Source organism: Erithacus rubecula (genome assembly GCF_903797595.1).
Source record: "Erithacus rubecula genome assembly, chromosome: 1".
NCBI lineage: Eukaryota > Metazoa > Chordata > Aves > Passeriformes > Muscicapidae > Erithacus > Erithacus rubecula.
In genome coordinates this window covers 82232374-82251987 of record NC_136658.1, presented here as the reverse complement: position 1 = coordinate 82251987, position 19614 = coordinate 82232374, and the positions used below count along the sequence as shown (strand labels likewise).

The window sequence follows — 19614 nt, the reverse complement described above, 5'->3', positions numbered from 1 at the left end:
ACAGAGAGATACACTTGATTACATGAAGTATATCTTTCACTTTCTGTGTGTGTGTAAACCCATGCACAATAACAAATCAATCACAGTTCCTTTTGTACATTAATGCATCATCTCCATCTTAGTGTTCATACAACCAGTCTGACACACATTACAGGATAATATCCATATATCTGTGAGCAATGTACACATTTATTTCCACAGTATCTAGGCAGAAGAAACTTCATCTGTAAGATCAGAGTTTTAGTCTGAGGACAAAAAGGAAGTTGTTTTAGTTAAATACTAAGGGAAACAGATACCTGAATTAAATGGGGTTGCAGCAGGGGAGTTTCCCCCTCTAGACAACCACTGAGGCAACCAGCCCTGATGCTTTCAGATTCAGTGGAGGAGAGCTCAAGGGATTGTCATCTGCAGGAGGGAATTGAGAAGGTGGCTATGGTTCACTTGGCTTCAGAGCTATCATCAGTGCTTGGTCTGGAAGCTGTGGAAGTGGTGAAGAATGTAGACAGAATAGCTGACCTTGTGACTGTCCCATGTGTGTTTGCTGGCTGTGGGGAAGACATGAAGGGAAGGCTTCAGCAGCCTCTGGGTGTGGTTTCAAGTGGCAGCAGAAGATCTCAGGAGCTTACATTAATTGCTGGCTTTAATACATGGTGACATTATACACAGACGGGCTTGACAAGCTCTGACCCGGTATCTTTCCATTGTTGGTGGCTCATCCTAAGGGGAAGAAGGGGCTCCTCTCTTTCATAAAAGCCTGAGGCCAAGTCAGCTCCAAGGAAACCAGGGAAAGATGCAATCACGAGGTTAAAGCTGTGAATGAATGAGAGACAAATTGCTGCCAGCAATATACTTTATTAGCTTATAAAGTTATTAAGGAATGAGTACATTGTTTAAAATAACATGTTGTAATATGAAATGAAGAATATTATTTAGATTTTAGTTTTATTCTGAAAATCTCTCAAGTGTAACACGGAAAGAAGAGGCTCAGCCCTGCTTCCACAAAGGAGAAGTGAAACACAGAACATTTCTGGTGGCTGTGGTCTGTCAAAACTGACTAAGCTTTGCATGGATGATGCACTGCTTGCATTTTGTACTTCTTTGTTATCTCCCTAAGAGTGGTGTTTTACAGCTGGGACTTTCTGTGCCAGCTGCTGTGCATGTGACATGCAGCAGAAGCAGGAATTAAAATCATCCTTTTGAGTACTTTTGGTTCCACTTTGGCTACCCAGTTCCTTAAATGCTGTGCTTTGCCACGTGGTGAGCCATAAAAGCACATGGGCTATCCCATGACTAGATAAGACAGGGCTTGTTCAAGGTGATCAGTGGTGAACCCAGAATGATGTGTGAGCAGCACTTCTCTTGAGAGCAATCACTTCCTGAGAAAGCTTTTTGCCTCTTTGTGTCCCTTAGGGTACCAAGAGCTTCACAGGACAGTCTCAGGTCACCTTAAACTGCCAGCTCTCTTCACCATGCTATCTCCTGGATTACTTCACCACCTTTCCTCCTTCTGGCTAGAACAATGGTGCATATATACTGCCAAGAAACCTTATCTAATTGGAGGTGGGAGGATGTAAAGGACCTCTGGGCAATGGGAAAGATAATAAATAGTAAATATGCCTCTTCTACCCCTTACAGTAATTCTGGCTGATGGATGTGGTAGCAAATCCTGCGTGGGTTGCATCTGATTATTTTTTAATTTTTTTTTCCTGAAGATAAGGTACTCCCCCTGCCTTGTCTGCCTGTCTGGCTTTCTGCAGCAGACTCTCAAAGGAACAAGGGCAGAATGTAATTGGTTAAAGATACAATAAAGCCTCTCCCTGCAGCAGATCAGTTCTTGATCCTCTGTAGGTGATTCTACTCTGCTGTCCTAAGTTGACCTGTACAAATACATATAAAATTTTCAGGATTATGATAAAGAGGTTCTGTTCCTTACTATCAAAGGGTCATTTGGATACCATCTCTTATGGAATGACACCTGGCTCTAATTTGGCTGCCTTCTAATTGGCATGACTAGGATGTCTGGCATCTCATCAGGAAGAACTGCCTGAAGAGTAAAGGTGCTTGGTGCCTTCGTTAGAGCGTCTGCCTTCTGAAGAACATTGTTATAATACCAGCCTCCAGACATAACTCTGCAGGACTGGGAACCCTGTTGTGCCAGGCAATGCACAGTGAAATAACAGCAGGATGAATCCTAAGGTCGTGAGGATGACAGAGGAATGGAAGCACAGGTAGTAGTTAGACCATTACATGTAGTGCGGTAAATAGAGCCTGGGCATAGCATTCATTTTGTCAGTGTGGATTATGTGGTGGAAGCAGAGGAGGAACAACCTTGATATTTACATAAAGCATCTGTGGTGTGACAGGGGAAATGGGACAAAACACAAAGGGGAATTTGGAGTCACAGCAACTAACATGTACATCACTGGCAGCATCAAGGCAGAAGCCAGGTTCCCACTATCATCAGAAAGTGTGAGTGGATTGAAAAGGACTTCAGGATAAAGACACTGGAGTTTTTGAGCTCCAAGATATTACAGCTGGTGAAGGAAAGAGGTGGTAGAAGAAGATGCATGTGGTGGTGTATCTGCAGCTGTACAGCCAGAGAGCTGCTCCTCAGCTCTGAGGAACACAGGACATCACCTTCAGTGATGGCAGCTCATCCACGTGCTGCAGGAGCTTTTGGGAGCTGATGAAGCACCTGGTACCTGGTTGATGATTGCACCTGGTTTTACTGGGCAATGCACTAATAAGTCCTGCCCAAATTGCCCACTACCTGAAAAGGTGCAGATGGCTGCAAGCAAAGGAGGGAATGTGATGGCAGATGCATTAGCAGACATCACATAATTTTGACTGTGTGGTTTTACCTGTGAAGATCCTAATGAGGTTTGTCCTAAGATATTGAGAGATGGGCTTTGACTTGCTAGTGGTTATTTTGGAGAGAGAGCTGTGGAAGTTAAGGGGCACTGACTGAATGTACAGAAAACAATTCCAGGTGAAGTGGTGTAGTCCTCCCATGTCAGCTGATGCTAACACTGTTTCATCTCAAGTGCCAGTTCTGAACATCATATTTGAAGGAGATTTGACCAAACTAGGACAATGCCTACCAAAGAAGGAGTGATCTAGAGAATATGATTAATCAGAGAAGTTTAAAAAATAGAGAAAACATGGTCTAAGTCTTCAGATGCATAACAGGCTGTTGCAAGGAGACTATGAGTAATCTGCTCGTGTCCACAGTGTGTAGGAGAAATAGTTGAGGATTTAAATTAGAGCAAGGAAGATTTAACTTACCAAATAGGCAAAAAAAAAAACCCAAAAAAAAACCCCACAAAAAGAGCTGTGCCATAGGATAGATAGCCTAGGGAGACTCTGAGACCTGTCCTGTTTTTGGAGAATTAGATACATGTTTGTGAGGAAACAGTGGTTATGAAAATGATCTTTCAGCTGATCTAGCCTTGCAGTTGAAAGGTAGACTATATGACATATTGAGACCTCTCCCAGCCTTATTCTTTATCATCTTGTAAAATGAGATAAAAATGAAGCAAGGAGAGCCAATGGAAGGCAAAAAAAGGACAGTGATTGGAAAAAGATTATGAGAGTAACAGCTGTTGTCGTGCAAAGGTAGGGGTTAGGTGGGATGCAGAGAATTCGAGTAACATGCTGTGCAAGAGGGAGGGAAGTTCCTTCAGTGTTCAGGGACCCTGTTTAACTGTGCTGCATTTTCACAGCTGGACTTCTGAGTTGTTTCTTCCAGAGGTTTTCCTGCAAGATTGCACGAGGTGAATGTGAAGGGAAATGCAAGCATCAGCTGGCAAAACATCTTGCTTTGGCATTGAAGCATGGGTTTTTTTCTCTTTTTCATTTTTTAGCTGACACAGGCTTTATAATGTTCTCTTGTTCAAATAACTACTCTCTCTCTCTGGTGAGGTATAAAAATGATTCGAGAAAATCCCCGAGCAAAGCAAGTTTGTGGGCTTTCATAATATGCCTGTGTTGGCAGACTCCAGCTATTGGGAGTGCATCATCCCTTTTATCTTCCATGCCTTCATGAGGCATCTCAAATGTGCCTTCAGAGACATTTGCCTGCTTTCCTTTTCAGGGCCACATTCCACCAAACTAGACCACAGAGCTCCAGAAATGTGTGTGACAGCTCCACAGGGTCCCGTGGCTAGCTCCAGGTCAGCAGACTCCCCAAGGGACCCTAGGGCAGTAATCCTTCCTGGCTGGGTCTGCCTCCTCCCAGGTCCCTGAACAGGATGCTGACAAAGTAACAAACTTTCCCAAAGAGCAGGAACACATGATTTGAGGACGAGAAGCTTAACTTCTGCTCTGAAAGAGCCTTCTGTAAATTTTGATGCATCAGTGGCCAGAACTGGCTGGGAAAGGTGAAATCAATCTTCTTGGGTCTAAGGCTGTTAGTCCTGTTCTTGTTCCTCATTTAAACTACACAGAAGCTCTACCATTCATTGGGAAACTCCATTTTGTCTTAATTGTGAGTCAAAACATGGAGAACCAGGGAGATGGAGCTGATAGAGCTGCTGAAGTTCTTCTCTTGACTGAGTTCTGTTCAGTGAATAGACAGTATTTCTCTTCTCAGAATATTTGAAAACAGGGTATTTCTCTTTCCCATAACCTTTGGATTCTGCACATCCTTGGGTAGCAGTTGTGAGATCAGCAGGGTAGTAGTTTTGACTTTCTTCTCCAGAAATTGTCTTATTCTCTTTGTTTGTTGCTCAAGTCTCATTTCTGGTAGAGCACAACAGAAATTACTGGCCTCAGTGAAGACTGTGGTCAGCATCAGCAGGGATAAGTCAACACAAAAGACCAGAAAGTCACTCTGGTTTTAGCAGTACTTCTGTGTGCTCAGACACCACAGACTGCTGTGCACAGCACCCATGGCACCTGCAGACTCCATGGAGCTGGGTGAGGGGCTGTCCCTAAAGAGGTTGAAGGAAGGCAGGAACCACACTAAGGCATGGGCTGCTGCTGTGTGGACATCAGAAGAGCAGGAGCTGAGGGCAGCTACAGTGGGGAAAAGGTTATCTTTGCAACCCCATAGTCCCTCTGTGTCCACCTTTGAATTGTCTGCTGCTTGCCTCTAAGATACTGTGGAAGAGGGAGCAGAAAGGGCAGACCTTGGGAAATGGGTAGATTTGTGAAGTTTGATTCATGTTTCTGCATCTTCCCTCATGTGAAGGCAGTGACACTGCAACTCCAGCTGAACAAAGATGCAGTTTCTCACCAGCAGAATCATAACTTAAACCTGTGAGCACGGGAAAATTTCTCCCTGGAGACCAAACTAAAGAGAATTCCTATTTATCCAGGCTGGTTTCATATCCTGGGACCAATCAGTATATTGAGAAAGTATAAGCTGAAGCTGATTACAAGTCTTTTTCCTATAACCATGTACATAAATAATCTGTCAACAGAGAAAAGCGTGCCTTCCTCCTTGGCTGCTGGAGACGCTGGAAGAGATCCTGACACTCCTACAGAGCCAGCCTGGATTTCCATTGCAAGGCAGAAGCAGAAGGGCATGCATCAGGAGAAGGAACTCGACAGAGAAAAGCTTGTGGCTCCAGATAATAAGTCAAATACAGAGAAACAGAATAAAGGAAAGGAACAAACAGAGGTACTTGCAGTACAAATTTGTGATGCTTTTGTTATCACCTCCTGTAGTATTCTTTGGATCTACTGCTGTGTTACCAGTCATGCCATAACGATTACAGATACTTAATGCTTGTAACTGTAACTAACAAAGACATTGCTCTCATAAATATGTCACAGATTCAAAGTTCTCTGATTGATCAGATAGGTAATTTTGTGTCTCCAAGAAATCTTGGAACTATGTGAAGTGTGTAAAATTTCTTGGCATACCTGCCAGATTTAACATGTGTATTGCATCCTAAAATATCCAAAATGAAGTGCTAAACTGTGGTATTCAATTCGCCTCAATGCAGAGGAAATATGTTCTCTCTAACTATCCTTTTAAGCACAGCCTTTAATTGAATTTCTTATACCTCCTGATTGATTTAACACTGAATGAACAGCTTGGTCCCAGAAACTTGTAGGTAACAATTTTTAGAGCCCGGGGAAGTGAAATAGGATAAAAATAACTTTTGTGCTTGCGGAGAGTGCCAGTATATAAATTCTGATTCCCTGTATTATGGGTAATTCAGAAGCCCATGTGGTGCCATGGAATATGGGCTGACACTGCCTCTTCAGAGATCCCACGTACAACAGGGTGATACCTGTAGCAAATCATCTTCCCAGATGACACAGCTGTGCCAGTGGAAGTGCATGGCATGGATCCAGAACAGTAACCTGCTGCCTGTTGTGCATCCTGCACAAGTAAGAACTCTGCTCTGATTCAGGAGAGCATGTGTGCTATACCAGTATGGCATTTCCAGTGCAAATGACCTACTTTCTTGCTTCAGGTGGTACTGTTAGAACTCCAGACAGGTGTATAACATCCTGGAATAAGAGATGATTTCTAGATGATGAAAAATAGCAGTGGTTAGATTAACAAGAAATAATACCTAATAAGATGTCTAGGTCAACTTCTGAACTGCAGTAATGCCCAACACGATCCCAAAATACAGTTTCTATGTCAGAACAGGAAACTCCAGATTTTAGCTGGCAATGATCTCTGAAATTCATGCCATGCATTTTATTTCCCTATAGCAGCTAGCAGAGAAACATGCCAAGATGCTTCTGACTGCAGCATGTGAGGCTTGGTGCCACTGTACTACTCCCACTTTCTCTTTCTCCCACATGGCACCAGGCACTATCACTTCAGAGTAGTTTTTAATACTGGCAAGAAAATCTGTTGGAGGATGTGTTTGACTTCTTTTTTATGTAAAATCCATTTACCATCAACTGTCCAAAAATACAGTGCCCTAGCCCACAAAATTTGGGAGATAGAAGGAAAAGATGAGAGAATGAGGCTGTTTCCAAATCCTGTGTATGCTTGTAGAGATGTGCAAAGAACTTTGAATACATTTTGCAGTGAAGACTATAATTATCTTCTCATGCCATTATGAATAGGAGATATGGAGGGATAATTTTAATTTGTAAAATTGAGTATCATGGATGTTACATGAAAACACTGTAACTTTCTGAACAGGTATCAGCTCAAGGGAGAGGATTGGGACCAATGTCTGCTGAACTGTGGCAGGCTCCCCATCCACTACTTTGCTACTTCATGTTCTTCCAAATTGAACTTATTCTCCCTGAATTACTTGGATTTTATCCCTCTCTGTGCCTAGGGGCCAGTGAAGCAACAATGGAGCAAACCTTCACACTTGGCACCTAAAACCACTTCTGAAGATCAGAGGAAGGACACGAAGCCTGAAACGAAGCCCCTGCTGGGAACCAATTCATTGTCACATTATGTCCCTGGTAAGAAACAAAATGCTTAAAATGTGGGCTGTTATCTCACAACCTAGTCAGAAGAATTCCTGCTTGAGTGTGCTGCAAAAGGAGTAGGGGCTAGATCCTAATCTCTTCCTCAGCTCCACATCAGAGCAAAGAGTTTTCTTAGCACTCATGTCTGGGGTTTTATTTGGTGTTTTATTTATTTATTATTTTATTTGAGGTTTTATTTATTTATATCCTTTTGACCAGTTTGATTACAAACAAAAGAGGGAAAAGGGATAGCCAAAAACTTGTGTTGAAAGAATTCAAGAATTCCAGGCCCTTTCACAGGACAGAGGCCTAAATGCACTATCTCAGTGTAAAATGTAAACAAAAATATTTACAATAGCATTCAATTTAAATGTAACTTCCTCAGCAAGCTGAGGAATGGTGTGATCACAAACTGTCTAACTACCAGTCCTCCCCCAATGAGTTTGTTGTAAATCTCTTTGGTAAATTAAAATTTGAAAGAAGGGCATACATTTTGAGGTAATAAAATTCCTGTGAGTTGGGGGCTGAGTAAAAGAGGAATTCACAAATGAATTCTTTAGCTAATGAAAATCTCTCTCTTGTTTGGCCTGGGTGTTAGCATAGGGCACAGCAAGGAATCCAGGTCATCATGTTGAGTTTTGGTGAATTTAGAGATCAAAAGATATTAATGATGAGAAAAAAATTGTATTACTTAGAGCACAGAATGGCAATTTCCTCAGTAACTTATTGCACAAGAAGCTTCCACATGAAATGTAAATATTTTCTACCATAGGGCAAGGCATGGGAAGTATATAATGAAAGAGGGTGTTTTGCTGCACAAATGTCCATGTGCTTTATTCACAGCAGCTCCATCACCTGCACTGGTGGATAAGGAGGAAATAAGCCACTTGAAGAAAGCCAGTAATGCTGCTCCAGATCAGCCATCATGGATGGAGCTGGCCAAAAAGAAATCTCAAGCTTGGAGTGATATGCCGCAGATTATAAAATAGAATGATACAAACAAGGAGCATCTTTCATAATTAAGTCAACTACTTAACTGAACTCCTCCAGACCAGCTAATCACAGTGAAGAATCTCTTGATACAGAAGGGTTTTATTATACAGCTGTGGAGAAAGCGTGCAATAGGTGCAGTCAAAAAGTTTACCTTTGGTTTTGTAGCAATCAGAATTGCAATGGCAATGGATTACTTAAATTATGCTAAGGACATACTTACACTTTGGAAAATAAAACTTTTGCCTTATGTATTTCCTGCATTTTCTGCTTTTAATGATGTTTGTATCCAAACAGGATCTTTACTAAACTTTGCTGAACTTCTGTTGTAGCTGGAAAATTCTATTTGTTATAGTTTTCTCTGTTTACAGTTATAAATTGTGCTCTTACATCCTGATTCTTGTGATGTGTTTCACTGGAATCATGTGACACTCTCTACCAAAGCTGTTGGGCCTGTGGAGGTATTCCTGAGCAACTGCTAGTGAGTAGTGCATTAAGATGTGTTGCTTGAGCTTCAAGTTTGCCTAGCTAAGCTAGTGGTACTGTTTCTGGGGTTAGGTTGCATTTCGGGAGGCACAAATATGCACATTTATGTGTGACCATGAGAAAATAATCCTCAGTTCTTTCTGTGAGCATCCTTGGTTGCAGTGCTTTCAAGTGGGCAAGCAGTAAGGAAATGGAACTGCAGTTGGAAGCTCATCAATGCATTCATAGTTGCTTTCCTGCCTAGATTCATCTGGCTGCAACTGGCTTTCCTTCCTGTGAAACCTTATGCCCAGTCAGGAGTATAGCATTAGTAACAGTGGCCAATATGAATTTAATTAAAAATTAAGAACTGAAAATTGTAAAGCTAAAGTTCAAACTGAAATGCTGGGATAAACTGTGAATTTCATCACAGCTCCAGCTTCACATATCACCCCCCACATAATCTTAATTCCTCTCATTAAAAACCAGTAACATACAGATAGCATGTCTGTACTTGACTACCTTTATATAACATCCTCATGCTCATTGGCCTGAAATCTCCCCCACCAGTTTGTGACTCCCACTCATGAAGTCTCCTAGGCTCTTCACCTTCACGTGTTTAACAAGATTGACAAGATAAATCATTTGCTGCTGATTGACTGAAACTCCTCTGAACATATTTTATGACCTCCCTATGAGTTACAGAAGCAAAGGACAAACTTAGTCAGGTTTTCTCAGCCCCACTGGTGAGACAAGCATTTAATTTTGTGTATGCATGGGTGAAGTAACCTTAGCACTGCAATCTCTAGATTTACTTATGTTTATGTTAGTGATTTTGTTTTTATCATCACATTGCATTGTCCTTTGAAAAATGTGGGAAGACTTTAGGAAACATAGGGTTTTCTAGCACCTGTGTTTGCAATTTTGAAATCTTATCTTCTCTCCAGAGGCAAGAAGGAAAAACCTGAGCCCTCTTGGTAATGACAACTGCATTTAGTAATGAATAAAGAGAGAGTTGAGCACGTGACTATCCAATATGCTGTTAAAGGTTTTCAGTCAGGTTGTCTTTTATTGTTAAAACCAGGAGGAGGAAAAGCTAGTTTAATGTTTGTCAGAGCCAGTGAGGCTGCATTGCTGTTGGGGTCATCCTGCATGGCTGCTGGGGTCCTAAATGGGGCCATGCACAGACCTGCTGCAGCCCATCACAGAGCTGTCAGCAGCCCCGACACAGACAGGGTTCTGCCAGCTGTCCCAGGGTTTTCTCCTTCCTGCAGGTGGCCAAAGGCAGTGTGAGATACCTGATGAAATCACCAGTTACAAGACAGCTCTCTGTCAAACAGATCCACACCAGAAATGGTTGCCTGAAGGTTGATTGTGCAAAAAAACTTCCACATTTCTCCCCTGTGAGTAAGAATGCACAGTCCTTAATCTCAAATTATATATTTTTTTCTTTTTTGGTATTAATATTCTAGGACCTACAGTAGAAGTAGACACATATTTGAGATACAGTAAAAGCCATGTTAAGTCCCTCACTTTTCAAAACACCCTTTCTAAAATAAATAATTAGCACAAAGTGTAATGTTAAGATATGCTATTACCTTTTGTAGCAATCTTGAGAAAAAACACCGTTTCTCTATTTAAGGAATATAACATATTAAAAAAGACCAAAATTTGTACCCTCTAATTATTTCTGACAAATGAAAAGGTTTTCAGGAAATGTAGTTAGAGGTACATTCTGTCTTCTTACAATTCCCTCACTGTTTACAACAATCAAAACTGCAAGATGTAATTGCAATCAGTTGTCTTCTTCAGAGTATCCCACCACTGCAATGGCCCTGGCCTTTGTGTAGGAGAAGCCACTTGGCTACTTGCACCTCTGATATGACAGCCAGGGGAATTTTTATTTTCTCAAAGGGGCTCATTTGTGGAACTAGAAAGATGCAAATAAAAATATGGTTCTCTCCTCTGTATGAACAGTGAGTTATGTTTCACGCTCCATGCCACCAGAAAAGCCTTTCAGATCTGATCAGCTTTCCTGAGGACATCATTATACTTTTCCAGCTGAGAGGCAATATGACTAACTCAGGCTGATCCATTTTGCTCAGGCAGCTGCAATATATATTGCTGGAATATAACATCTAACAGGGAAATAAAATGTAAAAATTCACCTTTTGTTCATGACTCATGCACATAAACTAACAGAGTTGGAATTACAGTCAAAGAACAACAACAAAATGGACTTGAAAAATAGAAGTTTCCTCTTCCAGAAGTACTGCATGAGACATTTTTGGCTTTCTGTTTAATGAGCAAGGTGCCTTCCCAGCAGTGAAGGGCCTCACATAATGCAAATGAAATTGTCCATCAGGCTTCTTTCAGCACAAAACCCCTAAATATGATTATTTATGCAGTTTAACAGTTGATTTACCCTAATCAGCTACCTCCCAATGTTTAGTAATTTTATGTTAAAAAAATGCAACTAAATGATTTTAAATGGACAGTGAAGTGCAATTTTCAGTCTTTACTTTGATATGGTGTTTTGTACTGTGCTGCCTTTGACAATAAAAACTGTTGCATTTTTTATCAAGATGAAGAGGAACATAAAATCTTGTTGCCAGTGAAAAAATTCAACAGCAGAGTAGCAAGCAGCTTGCTGTAATTTTGCAATGCTATTAATTCTGTCTTAGTCTCAAGGAGCACAATAAACTTGCCAAAACGTTTGCTTTGTATACATGATGAGGCCTCTGCTGTGGGTAACAAAGGTTTAATTATAGGATTTTATACTTGTGGCTAGAAGATAACTTTTGTACTGTTATAGAGTAAAAAAAAAACCAACAAAAACCAGTGTGAACACTGGGCAGTGCTGTGTGTCTGTAAAAACCCCAGGGGGGAATGCAACCCTGTGTGATCCTGCCCCATGGGATTAACTCTTGTAGGAGAAGACATTTCAGCTCCAGTGGGGCACAGGTCTCACTCAGGCTCACATACTCCCAGTGTTTGCCAAGATGCTCAACAAGTGACAGAAACCACTGAGTTTTTGTAGCGTGGGATCTTATATTGTCTGACTTCACATAATAAAAACCACATACAGTGTTTTCACGGATTATTACTCCCAGATAATTCTCTGTATCATGTTTCACTTTGAAGCTGGGGACTGATGGGACATCAGTGGTATTCACAGACCATTCAGATCTTCTTCCTTTGCAGTATCTTGCAGCACCTTTGCTGCAGATTCTAATTCTCTATGTACACTGGCTGTATTCCCAGAAGAAAAGCACTCTAGCTCACTTAAAGCAACTTAAATGGGGATCATTCTGGGAAATGCTGAACTATCTCACTCTCCAGGATCCCAAATCTCTCTCTTAAGTATTGTTAGGAATGCAGCTAAGAGCATTTAAATATTACTGAAGCAAAGTGATTGAAGACAATTTTTCTTCCTTCCATCTCACTCACTATCACACTGAATACTTTCACTGTTGATTTCTTTTTGCTGTGTTCATTTACCTATGCAAATAAGTATGAAGTGGTACCTATGCAAATAAGTATGAAGTGGTGCATTTTGCAGGTTCATAATTTCATTGAAGCATATTCAAGGTTGCTGACCAAAATACTATGGTATCTTAACTCATTGTAACCAGTAGTCTCCACATTTTCCCAAATATGGCTTGATTTCTCAAGCTGAGAGTTGACATGTAAATTATTATCCTGCCTTTGAGTGTCAGTTCCTCCTGAGAAACCCCTAATTTAAAAAAAGGAAAAAGAAAGAATTCTGTCTTCACTGTCTACTAAATAATGACACTGCACCAATGGGTCTGGCAACAACTGCCAGCACACAGCTTTTCTACTGGCACTTGTCACCCATGCTGGCAGCTCTGGGACAAGGCAAATGGGCCATCCATGCTGCTCTTGAGTCAGGCAGTGGAAAACCATGGTCCCATCAGAGATGATGAGGGGGCAGAGGAATCAGGCAAGACCCTCCTATTTCCCACCACGATCTGTGCTGCCCTCCCCAGCCAGCAGCTGGAACCAGACCATGCTGAGGTGAGCCAACAGTATTTACACATCTCTGGGGTCAAACTCCAGTCACAGGATTGTTTGTGCAGGTGGTAGTCCAAGGTGCTGTGAAGATTTCAACACCCCATCAGAAATGAGCAGTTGTTCCAAGCTTGTCCCCAAGTCAGGCTCTGGTGATTGTGTGTCTCAGAAAAATTCTATTTCCACATAATTTTTATTCCTCCTGCTCCAAATTTAACAAGACTACGAGTAAATCCCTCCAAGTTATTGCCTACATTGAAGAACCAAGGAGAACTGTCTGGAAAAAGCAGAGGAAAACAAGAGTTATGACAAGAAAAGAATTCAGTTAATAACCCTTCAGGAAAATAAAAGCCACCTTTCTCAGCAGAAATAACAGAGACTCCTATTTAATAAGCTGTTGGCTCATCCTCTCTGCACTCAGCACTGGAGATAATTTTGATGGGCAGGCTGCCTGCACACAAGGCAGCAGAATAAGGTCCTGAGCCTGTCCAGGCAAAACAGACATCATCTTCCCCATCTAGCCACTCCTTGAAACCAGACTTGCCTTCTCTTAACTCCTTTGCCTCTTCCTGCAGCACTCACCTCAAGTACACAGAAGGGATTGCTTTTTGCCTTATGAAGCCTGTAGGCTGGTTTATGCCTTTACATTGAACCACAACAATGAGACAAGTAAGACAAATCATGGCACCAATCACTCTCTTGTCCCCAGCCTTGTGGTACTGCAAAGCTGTTTCAGTAAATGCATCTCCAGCACAAACAGGACATGCTCCACCACCTGATATGCTGCCTGTACTTTTGGGCAACACAGAAATATGGTGGGCACAGCCTGGCTACAGTGCTACTACAATCCTGGAAGGAAGAAAAGCAATATAAAGTAAAGAAGTTGGAGCTAGAGATAACAGAGGGAACCTTTCCACTTCAGCTGGGAATTCTGTCTGCCCGGTTTCCTTGCTGCTTCCTTCTCTGTGATTTTCTATTTGTTTTCCACGTGTGCTGAAGCAGCCCAGAGTGAGCTGCCTGCCACCCAAGGGTGCCTTGTGTTTCTGCAGCATCAGATCCAGCTACTGAGCTTGGTCCAGCAGCAGAGTGCAGGCACTATTAATGGTGGATGGTGCTGCCAGCTGCTCACTAGAGAACCTTTGAATTGCCTTTTCATGCCCCAACTTCCCCAATTAAAGAGAGAATATATTTTATCTTACCTCGGGGTTGTGGAAAAGAGATTGGGGAGGCAGATTTTGGTTTGTGACCTACTTCCCTAAAGCAAGATGGGAAGGAGGGTTTTGCTTTGGCTGTGGAAGAGCACAGCATTTGCTGTCAGAGCTTGTTTATGTGGGCCCAGGTTTTCATGTGGTGAAAGCAGAGGGTGGTTATTCCAGCACATGACCTGTGCTGGTTTCCCTGATTGCTTTGTCCTTTTGCAAAAAACACCTCCCCAAATTCACCTACCAAACTCATCCATCCTCTCACCATGTCCTGGGTGACAGGACCCCTGGCACTGTGCCACAAAACAGTAAGGATCAGACTGAGCCCTGCAAGTTACACCAACAGTATAGGGGGAGGAGAGGTGGTTTCTTTGGCTGCTTTTATGTAATTGGTGGACAAAAAGGAAGCCTCTTAACTATATGCATGTTGCAGAAATTAAATAGAGTTCTTGTTAGCAAGTAGCAGATGAGTTTCAGAGAGGGCAGAAGGAGACAAGCTTAATTTCTTGCATAAAATTATTGAAATACAACTGAAGTATAAAGTCAAATTTAAAAGAGAGGATAGAAACCTCAATCTTACCCAAATAAAATAAAATAATCTTTCAATTTTATGCTTCTCTTATATGCAAGCTCATAATTTCAAAATTTTAAAATATTTGACTTTAGAGGTGAATGCTTGTTCCCAGGACTTAAGACATACTTCCTCCTAATTTAACGGGCAATTGTTCATTTAATTGAGAAACAATTTCTGGTCTTGAATTCTGCCTTCCTTTCAAACAGCCCAATACAAATTAGAACTTTTCTACTTGGGCAAAAGAAACTATTTTGATCAATTTTGAGTCCAGTAGGTGACAGCCTGGTCTGTTCTCTTCCTCTGCTGCCTGCAAATTTTACTTGCTTGGAAGAACCTCTGGATCTTGCCTGGTGATGGAATATCCCAACATGTTTTCCAACTTTAGTGCCTACTCTGACCATTCCTTTTAAGGGAATTTTTGTATTTACACACCAAAATGACTGAGATCCAAACTGGTCACTCTTCCCTATCAGCAAGCAATGGTGCAGAAGTGCTGCAGAAGTAACCCCTTTCTTATGCCATCAAGGCAGATATTTTTATTATGTGTTTTTATTATTATGGGCTACTTTACTAGATTCTGTTTTGCTGTTTTACAGCCTGTTAGGCAACTGCCTAGAGGAACACTATGAAGAAACACTCCCTATCCCAGGTGCCACTGAGGTGGGACAGCTGTGGGCCTGTCATCTGGTGCATGGGCCAGGCACCTTCTGATGGGCAGCACTCTGGAGCAGGAGCCTGCAGACACCTTTCCCAGGCTGCAGCACCACGGGCAGGCCTCCAGCTCACTCCAAATTGTACCTTTCATGGACAAAAGGCTCACTGCAGCTGGCTCAATATAATTGACCCAGTCTTCTCAAAATGTTATATATTGATTAAAGAGTGAATTAAGCCATTGAATTTTGGCTCCCTGACCCCTTCAAGTTACAGCTGCTGAACTGTTACACTTTTAATTGTCTTCTGCTTGGTTGCACATAGGAGTTCATGCTGGTGTTTGCTTTGCTTGGGGACTTACTTTGGAATGGTATATTTTCATTATTGTAGGTACAGTTACTTGCTTTTTTCTGACTAATACATTTCATGAATCTTCCCTGCTGTTAATAAACATAGTGGTGTCTAATTATTGAGACATTTCACAAAAATGCTTTTGAGAGGAAGAGAAATTTTATGTTCTGCCTAAATAATTAAACATTATGCAAATGTTTGCAACCCTAGCATTCTGGTTATGCAAAACAATATTTGGATGATAGCCTTGTTTGCACACTGAGTTAGTATTGTTGGGCTGTAATTAGCAGCAGATACAGTATTAAAAATATAAACAGGTTCTGATAAAATAGAATGGGCACAATGGTAAGACTCAGAGCTAGGCTGCAGCCATGCTCTGCAAGAAAGCCAGATGTGTTTCCCCCAAGGGCCACATACCATCTCAGCTGGGCTCCCTGGCAAGCAAGGTCAGCCCCAGGCTCACACTCTTGCATTTGGCAATGTCACCTATAAGCAGAAGGAAAAGGAGACACAGCCTGCAGCAGGGGAGAGATGGGGAGGAAAGCCGCTGCTTTCCAGACAAGTCCACTTCACCTGTGCCCAGTGTGAAGCTCTCTGTTTTGTCCTTGTTTTTCCACCCCTTCAGCTCTGGCAGTTAGGGAAAACACCTGGTCCTTGGTGATTTTAAAGTTTAATTATCCAGTAACAGGACTCATCCCTGGAATGTGTTGCTACACATGTGCCTTAACTCTTTTGCCTGTAATCACCTTAAAAACCAAAGGACTGCATTTCATTTATTACAGCTCTGCTTCTCTTTGGATAGGGATAACAGCAGCATTATGCATGACATGCAATATGCCAGTGATACAGCTGTTGCAGTTATCAAACTCGTCATCACCAACATGGTACCAACCTAAGACAGGGTTTATTAGCTGCTCACTGTGCTCCATCTGCCAGGGGTACTCAACAGCTTTGACTGGAGTCTGCTCCTGACCCCTGTACCATTCACTCTCATTACCTGCACATTTGGTGGGTGGAATTAGCATTTGCCCACGTGGCTGCACAGCACGTGGGATCACACTAGGAGCTGTCATTATGGAAAGTACTTTTTGGGAATAAAATACAATATCAACACATTGTTCTTAAACTGCTGGTTTCCCTTTGTATTCCAGGAGAGTAATCTGCATGCAATTGAGAGGAGGCTGAACACCTACTTGGCAAGTGGAGATGGAAATCTAAAGCTTCATTTAAATCAGTGAAGAAAGGGAATACACTGCTTCATTAAAAAATGTATGTCCTCGGTGTCCTTCCTGGGGGAGTGAGCTGCCTAATAGTCCCAAAGCTCCTATGTTATCACTATAATTTTTAATGCCTCTTGGAGCTGCTTGCCTGGTGCCTAGCTTGTTGCTACTTATATGGTATTACAGCTATGTAGTTTAGGTGTCCTGTCTGACAGAGGTTCACTTCTCCTCTTCCTCAAATTATGGTCTAAAAAGTCCCAAGACCTAGAAAATTGCACTCATTATTTCTAAATGCCACAAAGAATGCTGCAATGCTATCTATGTTTTCCTTGCCACCTACCATCCTCCACTACTGCTTGGATAACTACAGGTTAGCTTTACAGGGGTGAGATGGGATTCTAAATTGGCAGAAAGATAACGCTCAAATGAAAGAAACATCTCTAAAGCCTTTAAAGCCAGTAAGAATGACTTAATACAGCCTGGATCCCTGCTGTGGTAGGGCAAAGCACGAGATCTTTTCATTACAGCAGAGCAACAGCTCTTCTAGTTTAAATGGAGAGTGGCTTTGATAATTATTTTCAGTGCTTCAGTTCACAGGCTCACAGTGATTATCTTGACACTTGATGTGTCTTGTATAAAGAGAAGTTAATGTTAATGATATGTACTATAGGAACAAGGGGCTCTAAAGGTATAAATTCTCTTACTCCTTCTCCCCCAACCCCAAATCGACTGCTTACAGAATCATTTGGGTATAAACTTCAGGTTCAAGCAGCAGACCTCATCCTCTCCAGGCTGGATTTGAGCCTGCTGGCCCACGGCCCTGCTGTGGTGTGGAATGACTTGCACAGTAAATACACTGTTCAGGGTTAAATTTAGAGCAGGCAGATTGATGGGGAGACCAAAAACCCCCTACCAATGATTAGGGATGAACTGGATTTGAACATTTTACCCATATCTGATGGAATGGGGCCGGACATGATTAGAAGAGGGCAAGCTTCAGGGTCATGCTTTGTTAAGGCACTCATGAATCTGTCTCATCTTCTTCCATTGAAACCAGTTTTAATGGGATCAAACACTTCTGCCTGCTCTTCACAATATTGGCACAGCATTAAGAAATCAAAGCAGCTGGGGAAGACAGGAGAGTGGCACAGGATCAGAGCAGCAGAGTGGTGAGAAGGTACAAGAGGAAAGATTCTGCTGCTTTGCACCTTGAGGTGATGCTGACTCAGGTGCTGGTGGGCCACAGGCGATCACTGCTGTTAGCACAAATCTTCACCCAGCCATCATCTCCAGCATCAGGTTCCACATAAGCAGTTTGGACTGGGAATTAGGTCACTAGGCATGGATGCACACAGCTAGAGTCATTCATGGACATGCAGCCTGCTCCATCCTTAAAAACATCCCATTATTAATTTGTTGCTACCCACCTCCCAGTTGATCTTTTGCTGTGAAAAGGAATCTTCATTCCCTGCCCTGTGCTGTCTCCAGTGGCAAATATGGTCATCTTAGTGTTCTCTATTAAAAAAAAAGAGGTCAAGTCAGCATGAGGAAGCACAGGAAGCTTTCCCTTGCTCCTCCATCTGTAGAGCTCTTGTCTTAATGATGCTTTTCTCAGACTCTTGACCTCCATCAGAAATAGAACTTAAAGTAAAGGAATGTGGCAGCAAACTCTTTATTCCAGTTTGGTCTGCAAGAGATGTCCAGATCTGTCAATCAGTCAGCAGTGGAAGGAAAATACATCTACACTCCAAACATCTCTTGAGTGACAGGGCAAGAGTAGGAGGGAGTTACCTGTCCCAGAGTTAGATTTTAGCCAATAGCCTGGTGCCTGGTCTTGATGCTTTAATATCTGGGTCTAACAAAGTGGAGTGAACCATTGAACCATGCTCTGAATAACCCCACCTTCCTGTGGGAGGAAGGATTGGTGAAGAAGAGGCAGGCAGGGTTATACAAGAGGAGAGATGAGACAAAGAAAGTGATGCAAAGACTAATGTGGAACCAGTCCACTCTTTGGCAGAAGAGCCTGTGCCAGAAGTCTGCAGTACAAAGTTTTATAGTTTGTGCCCCTTGGCAGTCAGTTGTTTAGATTGGCATTGTTTTGGCAAATTTTAGATCAGTCTTTACAAATCTTCACGTCTTTGGAAAATATGCTAGAGCCTTAACTGTGCATTATTCAGGTAGGTATTTGGGCATTTGCAGTGAGTGGAGCTAGAAAATCATTGTAATTCATAACAATTCTGCACAAAATAATTAAGAGTTATAGAGGGGACATAGACCCTCAAAGCTAATCTATCAGAGAGACAATATGCTGGATTTTGACAGACCTTTCTAAAATATCTTATTTTTGCCTGTGCAAGTTGCCTTGGATTCTTTCGCCATGCTGTCTGGACCTATATTCAGACCTTTAAAAGAAGATCTTCAGAAACTCATACTTGCTGATGGCCTAGTTCAGACTTACCTTTAAGTGCAGCTTCCCAGCTGTCAGTGGATCATCCACCAAATTACCCAGAGGTAAATTAAAGGAGCCACCTTCACAGTGTGTTTTTCTTACTATGAAGATATCCAGTGTGTGAAGTCTATCAAAATTTCCCTGAAAATTTTTCTTCTAATTCTACAAGAGCAGTACTGTGAAGCAGGCTAACTGGAAAACGAGTTGGCAATAAAAATCCTTAATTCTTAATGTGATTTCCTTTCACTAGGACTGTTTCTTCCATATAAGTGTATCTGACTG

General features: G+C 41.9%; 1 protein-coding gene across 7 annotated transcripts in view; it reads left to right on the top strand.

Annotated features, from left to right (window-relative positions):
- CRACDL (CRACD like) overlaps positions 1-8785 on the top strand; it is a 62917-nt gene extending 54132 nt beyond the window's left edge. For 6 of the 7 annotated variants that reach the window (XM_079300138.1, XM_079300136.1, XM_079300139.1 and 3 more), the window contains 3 exons: positions 5424-5623; positions 7260-7392; positions 8242-8785. In XM_079300138.1, coding sequence (XP_079156264.1) covers positions 5424-5623; positions 7260-7392; positions 8242-8387 — 479 coding nt within the window. In that variant the 3' untranslated portion in view covers positions 8388-8785. The remainder of the gene's footprint in view (positions 1-5423; positions 5624-7259; positions 7393-8241) is intronic. The other variant, XM_079300137.1, reaches the window with a different exon arrangement.
- The last annotated feature ends 10829 nt before the right edge of the window (positions 8786-19614 follow it).